General features: G+C 43.4%; 1 protein-coding gene across 1 annotated transcript in view; it reads right to left on the reverse strand.

Annotated features, from left to right (window-relative positions):
* The window catches only part of LOC106584502 (protein phosphatase 1H), a 40,008-nt gene continuing 25,692 nt past the window's right edge, over positions 1-14,316 (reverse strand). Inside the window, exons 4-10 of the mRNA XM_014169885.2 lie at positions 14,030-14,142; positions 13,515-13,599; positions 12,373-12,491; positions 7,142-7,205; positions 5,465-5,572; positions 2,212-2,363; positions 1-1,733 (exon numbers count right to left, since the gene is read on the reverse strand). Of these exons, the coding sequence (XP_014025360.1) occupies positions 1,586-1,733; positions 2,212-2,363; positions 5,465-5,572; positions 7,142-7,205; positions 12,373-12,491; positions 13,515-13,599; positions 14,030-14,142 (789 nt within the window). The 3' untranslated portion in view covers positions 1-1,585. The remainder of the gene's footprint in view (positions 1,734-2,211; positions 2,364-5,464; positions 5,573-7,141; positions 7,206-12,372; positions 12,492-13,514; positions 13,600-14,029; positions 14,143-14,316) is intronic.

Genomic DNA, 14,316 nt, shown 5'->3' on the forward strand with positions numbered 1-14,316 from the left:
TTTTCATACCAGCATTCAATTTAATCTCCCAAGCACTTGCTAATCAATGTATCTGCTTAAGGGATGTAACTCTAGCCTTCAAGGGCTGAATGTTCATTTGAGAGATCCACACTTGTAACTTGAACTTTTGCGTAAATCAAGCATTTGTCTCAATAAGATAAAATGACAACCATGTCTCAATTTAGGATTCAGCTGTAAGAACATTCAGTAAACTTGACCCATTCTACATCCTATTCATGTCGCTATACAGGACACTTTTCCTAATATTTTTTTACAGAGCTAAACTAAGCTATATTTGTATGAAAACTAGTGACAATTAATTAAGGAATGGCTGTTTCATATTTGAAAAGTAAACGAGCAGGATGATGCAAACAAGTATTTGACATATAGAAAAATAAAAGGTTAAACTGGGGCAAGGGATTGGATATCTTGTTTAAAACAAAGCAAAAACATGAGGTAGCTGTTTCACAATTATGTATAAAATAAAATGTATTCCTTCACATCCTTTAAGTAAATCCACTTTCAGGGTCATCGCAATGACAAAGAAAAAAACTAACCTATCAAAATTATGAAAAAATAAACAATGAGAGATTAACATTGTCACTGTCAATAAAACAACCATAAGACTGACTTCATTCACCTTACACTTGGAGAGGAACACCCAAACAATAGTTCTGAAAGCTGAACGCTATAGTTTGTCGGTGAAAGGATTGTACTGTCTAGGTCACTGACTTACGTATGTACGTAATGGATCATAGGGACAGGAGAGGTTTCATAACGTACAGTATATACAGACAACTCAAAACAGGTTCTTTACACTGTACAGCATAAACATGGATATCTAAAATCCATTCATTTTTAAGCATTTTTGCTTGTTCATAATCAGTAATACAGTAACAATATCTCATCTAAAAAGAATAAAAAACAATCCCATAAAGCATTGCACTTTGAAAGAGTCCCTTTGTCTTTCCCCATGCGATATCCATAAGAGAAGTATTGCCTTTGTGAAAGCAATACTCTTCCATTGCATCAGAAAATATCTGGCTATGCAGAAGCTGTAGCCTACTGAAAAACAACAAAGGGTTGGTTATGAATTAATGGAAATACATGGCCCCAGTAGGCCTTTGAATCCAGAATTGTCCTTTGTTCCTTTGCAGCACAGAAACACAAGAAGAAACTGAAGGTACTGTATATTGGAACATCCTGAGATTTTCCTTCCTTTCACAAGAGACAAGAACAATCATGCTACCCTGTACTGTACAACAACCAGCAGCCATTTTGTTTCCTCAGGAAAACCGTTCGGGATGAAGCACTGTGAGCACCAGGGCATTGCTTTTAGGACAGAGGGGATAGGATAGATGGGAGAGGGGGGCAGCCTGTCTAGAGTCCTATGGTGGGTGGTGAGCTGGTCCTTAGCTAGGTCTGCCGGTTGGGAGAACGCCTACAATTGTACCCTACTCCCTACATAATGCAATACTTGTCATGGCCTTGGCCTAAAGTAGTGCACTATATAGGGAGTCATTTTGGACACAGAACCTGTCTAGAGTCCCATGGTGGGTGGTGGTGAGCTGGGCCTGGGCTACGGCTAGGTCTGCAGGTTGCCGTACCTCAGAGGGATGATGTAGACAGAGATGTCGTCTCCGGAGCCCAGACGTTCGTTGGCTATCCTCCAGCCTCGGTCCTTCAGGACCCCCCGTGCCCTCATCACCAAGTCCTGAGCTGCCATTGTGTACCTGGGTCACAATGGAAGAGACAAAGAACAGTTAGAAGACACTATGGACAATATACTTTGACATAGGGCAGACAGTTGTATTCATCTCCATACAGTGTGTGAACAAAGACCAAGAGAATGATGACATTACAACCTACACTTTAGAAAGTCTCTACACTCTCCCACCAGTCATCTGGAGCTTACTTTACCCCAAACTAAGAAAGGGGTAGGACATTTCAGAAATTATTTCAATGTTATCACTTAAATCAACCACCATGCCATGGTATCCTCAAGAAAGGAACCTTTACGTTACTAGTCTCACAAGCTCTTCATCAACTTCAGAAAATACTTTTAAAATGTGTGTAATTACAGCAAGATACTGTAAGAAGCATATCCTCTCCAAATAAGAGCGAGAGAGGTGAGTGTGATTTGACCACAGCGTCTGTCTGTCAGCAGCTGGGCTACAGTAGTACGAGCGGAACATGGAACGTAGAACATGCCTATACTGGTCGTCAGGGCCACAGTTGGCAAGGAAACCAGTGACTGCCTCGGCAACCTCCTGGTTGGATAGGACGTCCCACAGCCCATCTGTCCCCATCACCAGGACGTCATCCGCCCCGTGTTCATACTGCGTCAGAGGGTACACTTTGACCTGTGGATGGGGAGAGAGGGAGGTAATGGTGATGTTATTACAGAGAAAATAGAAGATCACAGACACATCCTGGCTGCACTGTAGACCATTAATAGTGATAGAAAATCAACATCATTCAGAGGTATGCACTACACAATTTGTAACACCGTCTCCCTCCACACAATATCCCTTTTAGACCGGTGTGGTCTTAAAGGGATACTTCGGGATTTTGGCAATCAGGCGCTTTATCTACTTCTCCAGAGTCAGAAGAACTTGTTGAAAACATTTTTATGTCTCTGTTCCCAGTATGAAGGAAGTTAGAGCTACACACAATACCCCATAATGAAAAAGGAAAAAATGGCATTTAGAAATGTTTGCAAATGGAAATAAATAAATAAATACCTGAAATATCACATTTACATAAGTATTCAGACCCTTTACTCAGTACTTTGTTGAAGCACCTTTGGCAGTGATTACAGCCATGAGTCTTCTTGGGTATGATGCTACAAGTTTGGCACACATGTATTTGGGGAGTTTCTCCCATTCCTCTCTGCAGATCCTGTCAGGTTGGATGGGGAGCGTCGCTGCACAGCTATTTTCAGGTCTCTCCAGAGATGTTCGATCATGTTCAAGTCCAGGCTCTGGCTGGGCCACTCAAGGACATTCAGAGACTTGTCCCGAAGCCACTCCTGCATTGTCTTGGCTGTGTGCTTAGGGTCGTTTTCCTGTTGGAATGTGAACCTTCGCCCCCGTCTGAGATCCTGAGCTTTCTGGAGCAGGTTTTCTTCAAAGATCTCTCTGTACTTTGCTTCGTTCATCTTTCCCTCGATCCTGACTATTCTCCCAGTCCCTGAAAAACATCCCCACAGCATGATGCTGCCACCATCATGCTTCACCGTAGGGATGGTGCCAGGTTTCCCCCAGACATGACGCTTGGCATTCAGGCCAAAGAGTTCCATCTTGGTTTCATTAGACCAGAGAATCTTGTTTCTCATGGTCAGAGTCCTTTAGGTGCCTTTTGGCAAACTCCAAGTGGGCTGTCATGTGCCTTTTACTGAGGAGTGTCTTCCATCTGGCCACTCTACCATAAAGGCCTGATTGGTGGAGTGCTGCAGAGATGGTTGTCCTTCTCAAAGGTTCTCCCATCTCCACAAAAGGAACTCTGGAGCTCTGTCAGAGTGACCATCAGGTTCTTGGTCCTCCCTGACCAAGGCCCTTCTTCCCCGATTGCTCAGTTTGGCCGGGTGGCCAGCTCTAGAAAGAGGGGGTTCCAAACTTTTTCCATTTAAGAATGATGGAGGCCACTGTGTTCTTGAGGACCTTCATTGCTGCAGACATTTTATGGTTCCCTTCCCCACATCCCACAATCCTGTCTAGGAGCTCAACAGACAATTCCTTTGACCTCATAGTTTGGTTTTTGCTCTGACATGCACTGTCAACTGTGGGACCTTATATAGACAGGTGTGGGCCCTACCAAATCATGTCCAATCAATTGAATTTACCACAGGTCTTGTAAAAACATCTCAAGAATGATCAATGGAACCAGGATGCCCTTGAGCTCTATTTCTGGTCTCATAGCAATGGGTCTGAATACTTACGTAAATAAGGTATCTATTTATTATTCTTAATACATTCGCAAAAATTTATACAAAAACTTGTTTTTGCTTTGTCATTATGGGGTATTGTGTGTAGATTGATGAGAAAAAAACATATTTAATCAATTTTAGAACAAGGCTGTAATGTAACAAAATGTGGAAAATGTGAAGGGGTCTGAATACTTTCCGAATGCACTGCATCTGCTTACCCATAGACTTCCAGCCATTGTGCTAATGCTATTTCGCTACTTCTGGGGAAGTAGATAAAAGGGCCTCCTTGCCAAAATCTCAAAGTATCCATTTAATGAACAGGCTATGAAGAATGACTCATCTGTATATACGTTCTTCCTTTCCTTGATCTTGTCTTTTACCCCTGTCTTTTATGATAACAGACAGCTATAGCCTGCAGGTTCCACAAAGAGGTCTTCTAAATGTATAGATCAGCGCTACTCCGTCTACTAGCACTGCTACAGCACACGCTCTTCAAGTATCTGGTATAATGAAAAGGCATCCTGCAGTATGTCACAATCAGAGAGCACTAAGTAATGCCCCTGGCTTTGGTCTTTGGACAAAGTGCCATGGTTTTGAAGTATTGTTGTTTCAATGTGCTGGTAGAGGGAGTACTGTTATGGCGATAACCATGGACATGTTGCTATGTTGTTCCTCCATAGGAGGCATATCACATCACCTCACACAAACTGGGAGTGCTAGTCAGTCACTGCACAAACACTACATGAAGACGGTGTTGTAATAGTGGTTGTGAAAGAATCAGTCAAAAGGCAAAAAATATTGTCTCATCAACCTCTGTCTGACTGGAATAATAACCAGCAATGGGAGACGCAATCTTAAGAATCTGTTTCACAATATAGTTCAAGGGAGATTTCGAAATGGAGACGTCAAACTGTAAAACAGTGATGACTCTCCCACTAAGCACATCTTACTTTTGACCCACAACAGGAAGTGGTTAACAGGAAGAGCCTTGACCTTGGGTCCACCCAATGGGAAACCGTGGAAACCACTGACCGCTGGATTCCATAGCAATTTTTACGACCTCCATCTTATATACATACTGTCTGCACATGTATTTACTGTGACTTTAAAGCAACAGCAAGGGCAGATATACGGCAAGGAAAAAAGGTTCAAAAGAAGAGATTTAAAAAAAAAAGCTAATCTACTGTAGTAGTTGCACACTGCCTGAACCATGACTGAACTCAGAGGGTGATGAATTAAAGATCAAGAGAGTGTTGAGAGCTTCCTGACTATCAGGAGGCAGGAGGTACGTGTTCAGTGGAGGGTTGGTTGGGAGGTGAGAGCTTCTTTTAAGACTTGATGTGCCCTGGTCAAAAGCGGTAAACTATAAAAGGGATAGGGTGCCATTTGGAACACAGGCATGGTTTCCTCTCATTGTATCATGATGATCTTGAGGTCAATAAGGATTGATGCACTGGAATGTGATTACGGCACTATTAAAAACCCACCAGGTTATTGATAGACAGGAAATAGAAAATGAGGAGTACAGTACTTTACCTCGGGACAGCAGGACAGGAAGGGCTTGATGTAGATGTTGGAGTCATGCACTTTGAGCTCGTGGTCTCCCAGGCCCCTGGTGACCCCAATGGTAGCCAACACACGGGCCTGTGGAGGGATGAGACCATCAAAGAGAGGAACTATAATCACCTCCCTCTGACCCTATGACCCTCATTCCCCAACTCTGTTTTGGCAACAATAATTAGTTCAAACCAATGTTTGGAATCATTTGAACCATTGAAGTCTTTTGATGTGTGTGGACCTCAGGGTCAATTCTACTGGTTTTTCAACTCTGTCAACTTGGCGGGATGGGGAATTGAAATAACAATCATGAATTGAAAGAATCCTAATTTAAAATAATCTACTAAATTGAAATTCTATTTACCCTGGCCCAGATAAATCATACTCCCCTCTGTGAGATTCCTTATTCATCAGGGCAGAACTGAAAACTGGACCAATGATGGCCTCATGACCTTAATAATGATGACCTCCAAGGAAATGTTCTCTCTGAGAGCAAATCTGATCTTCATAAACACACACAATCCTTAACGATCTCTCTCTTCACTCCCTAGTCTGAGACGCCGGCACGGTCTTCGGTCTCCCTCATTTGTACTCTGTGTGAAATTCCTTTTGATTGCTACTGTCTGCACATATCGCCTCTGTCTCTGAAAAGGGCTATCGGCTCGGAGCTGGGGAGCAGTACTAATTGAATCTATATCAAATAGGAGCCATGTGAGGAGGAGAGAGAGAGAGGAGGGAAGCGGTGAGAGTGAGGAAGGTGAGAAAGAGAATGGGAGACAGAGGGGGGCGAGGAAAGAAAGAAGGGGTAAGAGTGAAGGTAGAGGAGAGAGACAGAGAGAAATTGAGGAGGCAATCGTACAGTCCGTTGGCCTGACCTTGGATCAGTATGCAGTGCAAATGCCGCAACGAGAGAGCGATGAAAAGAGAGACTAGATAATGATGGAGAGAGACAGGGAGAAAGAGAGAGCTCCTCGGGCAGAGAAGGAGAAACATCCTGGGATTAATTGTTGAGCGTATGTACGGCCCCAACATGCTGCGCCGGGCTCTGAAGTTCCTCTCCAGCACAACCCCATCCGCTCCCTTCTATCGCCATATCTACCCATCTCTCCCTCCCTTCTATCGCTCTATCTACCCATCTCTTGCCCCCTTTCCCTACACTCTATTGCCCTATCTACCCATCTCTTCCCCCCCCCACTGTAAAGGAGGGACTGGCCCCGGCTGGCACTTGATGTCTTGGGCACAGCCGACTGTGATAGGAGGGTTAGTGCGGTGTGGTAACAGACTGCACTTGGCGGAATATCTTCTTGGTCCTCAACTAACGACACAGCCCTCTACTGCCTACATGTCAGATGATGGGCATAGTAGCAAACTGTGATAACCAGACTTTGGCTTGACATCTCAGGAACCACATTAACATGATATAGGCTAGCAATCTTATTGTGTGTGCAGTGTGACTGTTCTGAAGATGGTCTGGAATGCCACCATCGTGAGCCTTCCTGCAGGCTGAAACGGCTCCTTCCTCCAGTGTGACACTGGGTTGACTAATGGTGCCCTGGTGGAGCTTTGATTACAGCTTAGCAACACAAGGCTGTGGGAGTGACCCTATCAGCAGGCAGGGAGCGAGAGAGGCAGGCGGTTCGGCGAGATCAGTCTTACCTTCTTCCCTTCGCCGTAGATTAGGGGAAACTTCAGGTCGTCGTCCTCAATGGTTTTATATGCCCTGCACACAGGAGAGAAAAGACTTTAATGGGTTTTTGTTTTATGGCAGCCAGGCAGGCAGTGGTTCGTACGCAGTGTGCCCGGGAGATACACCACCTCCCTCAGGGCCTGTAGACGAGACGAGCTGAGGAGACAGAGTTAGGAAGAAAAGAGAAACACCCAGACAATACAAAGAGAGAAAACATATCTTTACATTTTTTATTTTTGCTGTTTTTGTGAAAATATACCCTTGTGACAAAGTGGGAAATACCAATGAATGTATGAGATGGTGTTCCTGTTTCAGATTGTGTGTGTGTGGTGTTGTGTGTGTAGAGAGGGATGATTGATTGATTTCCCCCCCCCCTGTATAATCCCCATATTCTCAAAGCAGTGTTTAAACAACCCCCACTCATGCATTTTTCAACAGCATGTGACGGAGTCAAAGATGCAGTACAAGAGATCAGACTGGAAAATATTACACACGTGCTAAGGAAAGGTCTTACATTTGAATCTGGGTATCTATAGTACATTCAATGTAAAACGTCTATACTGGCTCCTTAAGAAAGCCAATGTACTAATGCACATGATGCCTACTGCCCATTCTTTTTCAGTGTTAAACGTTCCACCTTCCTTTCTAAGCAGCAGTTATGACCACATTGAAAGTAACCACCCCATGGTCACAAATCACACACCATTTATACCGACTGAAAGGATTCTGGATTTTCTATTCTAAATTCACACCTGGTCCTGCATGTGAATGTGAAAAACACCAGCTTGGTAATGAAAGCCGTCCTACCATATCTTGTCAGATGCATTTCAGCTGTGCTGGTGTACAGAGAGGAGGGTTAGACAGGACTGGAATGGTTTTTAGATTACTGGTTCCACTCGGAGACCATATGCTTCCACCCTGGGCAGGCAGGACTCACACACTCAGCACTTTCTGCAGCATGCAGAGCTAGATCTGAGGCCATCCATCCATTCACAGTATTTATCTATTCATCTATCCACAGTATCCATCCATCCACAGTATCCATCCATCCATCCATCTGCAGGTATTCCTAAACTGGGGTACGCGTACCCCTGGCCGTCGGAGGTACGCCAAATAAAAATGTGATTCACCTTTTTTTTTTCCTTCACATTTTCAAAACAGTCCATTTATATTTTCCAACGGGGCCATACATTTGGGTGTGTTTTTTCCCCCCCTCGCCTGAGTAGCCTCTTCTCACTGCCAAAAATAAAATGAAACCATCTAGAGTTCAGAGAAATAACAACAATGCCAAATACAGGTAGCCTAGTCAAATAATTAACATCCAATCACATTAACCGTTACTCTCTCGCGGGAATTCCACTAACCGTCCGTATGTAACCTAACATAGCTGCTGCTCATGTTGGTATCAGTACTGATGGCGCAAAAGCCATGACAGGGAGACATAGTGGAGTGGTAACTCGCATGCAAGCAGTTGCTCCCGACGCCACTTGGGTACATTGCAGAATCCACCGAGAGGCTCTTGCTGCCAAGGGAATGCCTGACAGCTTGAAATGCGTTTTGGACACTACAGTGAAAATGGTTAACTTTATTAAAGCAAGGACCTTGAACTCATGTATTTTGTGCACTATGCAATGATATGGGCAGCGACCATGTAACGCTTTTACAACATAAGTGTGCTGGTTATCAAGGCACAAAGTATGGACACGGTTTTTTTTAAATTAAGAGACGAGCTTAAAGTTCTTTACTGACCATAATTTTCACTTGTCTGACCGCTTGCATGATGACGAGTTTCTCACACGACAGGCCTATCTAGGTGATGTTATTATTATTATTTTTTTTCCGCCTGAATGATCTGAATCTAGGATTACAGGGACTCTCCGCAACTATATTCAATGTGCGGGACAAAATTTAGGCTATGATTAAGAAGTTGGAGCTCTTCTCTATTTGCATGAACAAGGACAACACATATGTCTTTCCATCATTGTATGATTTTTTTGTGTGCAAATTAACTCAAGCTTACGGACAATGTCAAATGTGATATAGCGAAGCACCTGAGTGAGCTGGGTGCTCAATTACGCAGGTACTTTCCAGAAACGGATGACACAAACAACTGGATTCGTTATCCCTTTCATGTTTCATGCCCTGCCTCCAGTCCACTTACCGATATCTGAACAAGAGAGCCTCATCGAAATTGCAACAAGCGGTTCTGTGAAAATTTAATTTAAAATCAGAAGCCACTGCCAGATTTCTGGATTGGGCTGCGCTCAGAGTATCCTGCCTTGGCAAATCGCGCTGTTAAGACACTGATATCCTTTGCAACCATGTACCTATGTGAGAGTGGATTCTCGGCCTTTACTAGTATGAAAACTAAATACAGGCACAGACTGTGTGGAAAATTATTTAAGACTGAGACTCTCTCCAATACAACCCAACATTGCAGAGTTATGTGCATCCTTTCAAGCACATCCTTCTCATTAACATGTGGTGAGTTATTCACAATTTTCAATGAACAAATAAGGTTTTATATGCAAGATGGTTAAATAAAGAGTACAATGATTGATTATTATTATATTATTATTTGTGCCCTGGTCCTGCATGCGAGCCGGGTTGTGACAAAAACTCACACTTATGTTTAATAAATGTATCGTATAGTGTGTGTGTGGCAGGCTTACAATGATGGCAAAAAAACATTTGAGAGTGAGCTGACCCTGGTGCTAGAGGGGGTATGCAGCTGGAAGTTGGATGTTTGAAGGGGTACGGGACTATCAAAAGTTTGGGAACCACTGATCTACAGTATCCATCCAGCCATCCATCCATCCACAGCATGCATGCATCCATCCATCCATCCATCCATCCATCCATCGTATCCATCCATCCACCATATCCCCATCCATCCACCCACATCTACAGTATCCATCTATCCATATCTACAGTACCCATCTATCTACACTATCCATCTAGTGTTATACAAACTTATAAGGCTGAGCACAGAAATACTGTCCTTCACTTTAACACTTTAATATGATCTATGGTCCTTTCTGACTCATTCTGTGGGGTTCTTTTCATTCCATCATTTCACCTACAAAAACATAAACCTTTCTACTGAAAAGCCCCAGCAGCCTTTATGATTTCAAAGGACATCTAGCAGACATCTTCGGACTAGTCCCTATGGGGACTGAGTCAGACTCCCAGTGAAGTTAGTGTTTTACCAGGACGCTCCCAGTCTCAGAGCTCGGTCTCTCTCTGTCTAGCTGGAGATAAAGCATTTGTAACAGCGTGACATACACACATTAATCCTCTTATAATACCTGCTCCCACTCATACCTCTGGGACTGTCAGGGACAACGCTATGGTTGCTGCAAACAGCACCAGACATTCACAGGCTCATTTTGCTGACGAAGACCCAGTTTGGGGTTGAAACGATGTTCAATGAACCTACCCCTGGGAACATGTACCTGTGTGTGGATTTCATTATTCGTTAGACCATGGTTTCTACAACGTGATGATCTATTTCAGACAACCACACTGTAGTGTGTGACAGAGGAGAGGTGAGGAGAGGGGAGGAGAGGTGGTGGGTGTAGTAACTGCTAGCCTGTATCCTCCACTCTGCCGGTGATGAGAGATGGGCAGGAGAGCAGTGATCTCATCTCTTACGAGTGGGCAGGGCCACTGCTCAGTGTACTGGGGTGATAGAGAGAGACATTAGCTTTACGTGCTCAGTATACTAACCACGACTCAAAACACACACAGGCACTCACAGTGCACACACACATCAATAAACTGTGGGGTGACATTGAGGGGCCGTCAGCAGCAGTCAGTCATGTATGGAGTCAAACGGATTGCGATATTAGAGAGTAAAGGCAAAGCTTAAGACAACCGTTTGCCCAAGTTTGATAGACTATAAATCGATGCAGTGTGCGTTCAGAATTAAAACAGGGCCAAAGTGGACAGGGGTGTGGGCCTACAGTATCTCTCCAAAAATAGACTATTAACATCACACTGCCAGCGTAGGCAAGAAAGAGGGGAGTGCATGTGGAGAGGGAGAAGGAAGAGAGAGAAAGACAAAAGAGAGCAGTAAATAAGTGTGACAATGATGAACGTTCTAGGATTCGCCCCTCTCTCCTCTCCTTTGTCTCAGAGAACAGGAGTCCAGTGAGACAGCTTGAGTCCCTTGATCTCCTGCTCCCTCTTTCTCCCTCTTTGCCTCCCTGTCTCCCTCCATCCACTGTTGACTGCCGGGGTGTTTGAACATGTAGAACATGCGTGCTGCTAAACATCCATCAACTGAACACAGCCCTGAAACACCACCGCCTGCCATCCTTAACAACCCCCCATCTGCACTATCAACCTCACAGCCCAGCTCACAGCCCAGCTCACTGCCAACTGGGCATGAGAGGGAGGAGGTGGTGGAGGGAGTGAGGGAGCACACAGACAGACACACACAAATGCAGTTACATCTTTTTGTCTGTTATGGTACACTAGAGGCCAGTTGTAGTCCTGAGAAGAGGCCACTTTTAAAGGAATCTGTTTAAAAATACATCACAGGCATGTGTGAGTCAGTGAGACAGATCATCAGTTCTGGATTCAACAAGGAGCAGCACTGCTCTACATCGGCACATCTTAACAGCACAGACAGAACCGCATTGAGAAAGCTCCAGCACCAATAAACTTCCCCTCAATCACCTCTTGCTCGTTCACGCCTCCCTTCATTCTGCCTCTGTATGAAAGATGATGTGGAGCTGTGATGGGCCCTAGTTCTGTCCAGATCACTGATGAGCTGAATTGTCCCTGTCATTCATTCAGACAACACCGAATGTCTGGGTCTATCAGAGCATTCCCGGTCAATCAGCTTTACTGAGGGCCATGGATGAGAATGAGAGTTTCAGATAGACAAAGTGATTGCGGACAAAGGACATTATTTCAATAGTACTGTGTAGTTGCTTGTGAAATTGCAAAATGTAAAGTTCCAATGACAAATCATGCAAAGATGCCTAATTTTAATGATCTAATGATTATGGATCTCATGAATATAGTAAAATGGTGGGGTAGTGTGATGTCCTAAATGCAGCATCTGTCTAACTTATTCCAATGAGAGGACCAAGGCCCTCATTACTTGAGTTCCAGTAATCAAACAAACCACTGGTGGAAAGAAAGACAGACACAGACAGTTGGATAGACAGACAGATAAATAGATACCCACCAGCCAGACATAGTGAAGTCCCGGTAAAGCATCCTCTTCCCCACTTCCTTCCTCTGTACACGTCTGGGGAACTCCAGATGTGTAAACTCGCCTCCTAACAAGTGCGGCTGCATGTAGGCCTTTACAGAGAGAGAAGAGAAAAAGAGAGAAAGAGAGAAAGAGAGAAAGAGAGAGAGGAGATTGCCGTCCTATCCACTGGGCATTTCAATCACACAGTCTATTAAACCATCCAAGACACCAGGCAGGAGAGTTAAGCCTAGTAACTGTCTGTACAGGGAGTCATATGTTGTGATAACTGACAGCTGTGCTTAATAAGAACAGAGCAGACCTGGGTTCAAATACTATTTGAAATCTTTCAAATACTTTGATCGTTTTCTCTGCCTGGAATGTTAGATGCCTGGGGTTTGCACTTTTGCGACTAGTCTATTGGTTCCGTTGCGCCAGTCAAGCACAGCTAAAGTTCCCTATGATTCAGGGGGTTGTAGTCGAGTTCCTCCACTTACCGGGAACTGTGGGAGCTATTACACAGACCTGATCAGAAAATATTAGTATTTCGTAGTTTATTTCCAAATATCAACAATACAATATAATATTCAAAGTATTCAAAAATGTAGTCGAATATAGAGAATCAACTGAAGGCAATTATTTCCCTTGATATTCAAATAAAGGTCTCAGAAAAACAAATAACATTTAAAAGTATCCTGAATACCTCTCAGAAAAACAAATAATATTTGAAGGTATTTGAATATGTGCAAGTTATTTGAAACCCCCCTAAAAATGATGGCTGCTAAATATTTGATGAAGAACTAAAAAACTACAACAGTTTGTTTGATTAGTTTAAAATACTGTATATGATCATTAGGGTCAAGGTCAATAACTAGATCTACACAACAAATGACCTGGGACATGGACTTCTGATGTCCCTTTCAGGCATTTAGCTAGATCTAGGAAACCGTGTGAGGAACATTGACTCATAACAATAGAGCAGAACACTTTTGCAGTTTAAAATAATGACAAAAATACATTTACATAATGAGTGAGACATAAGGTAATACACTTACACTTGACATCAAGTTGTTATACATATGTAGTGACTGTGGTCATGTGGTGTGATACAGTAGGAGCTGAATTCTTCCTCTTACCAGGAACTGCAGGCGCTGCCTCTCTGACTCTGGTGTGAACTCTGTAGACATGGGGATGACCTCTCCACCTCGGATAATGATCGCTCTGAAGGGCAAAGCAACAAAACAATATGTGTTTATTTCTGTGTGTGTAAATACAATGGCTCTCCCACACCACATGTCCCTGCAAGAATGACCTTAATACCAGTAGACAGCATTTTTTCTCTGTTACCCAAATTGTAAATTAAAGGCTTTTTAAAATAACCACACATTTGTGAATCATTATATTAATCAAGTGTGCAACACTATGTGCAATGTGGTTTAGATGAGAAGCTCCTGTATAGTTTGAATTGGTGTCCTTATTTTGTTTGTCTATATACTATTACAGTATGCTAATAGCTGAACTCAAACCTGAAGCCGGAATGTGGCTTTGGCCACACCACATCCAAGGCTAGTGTAAACAGAAAAGTTGAGAGAGATAGATCTCACCAGACATATTTTGCTCATCGAAATCCACCCGTGTGCATGTCTCTCACCTGCTGTCCCCGGCATTTCCAACATAGAGCTTTCCCAATAAAAAGAGTGCACACAGAGCAGTACAGCCTCCTGAGATGTTAAACACAGCCTTGTCTCTCTCAATCTGGGCATCCTGCAAACACAACAAACACATAAGTACACACACACACAGAGCAAAAAAGCCTTGTCTCTAAACATATATTTTCCAGTTACAAAGTAGTACAAAAGAAGGACATGATTTGGATTAAAGTCCTTGCTACGGTAACATACCATATATAACATTTGCATTTTGTATTTATAATGGATC

This window comes from Salmo salar, chromosome ssa23 (assembly GCF_905237065.1).
Source record: "Salmo salar chromosome ssa23, Ssal_v3.1, whole genome shotgun sequence".
Taxonomy (NCBI): Eukaryota; Metazoa; Chordata; class Actinopteri; order Salmoniformes; family Salmonidae; genus Salmo; species Salmo salar.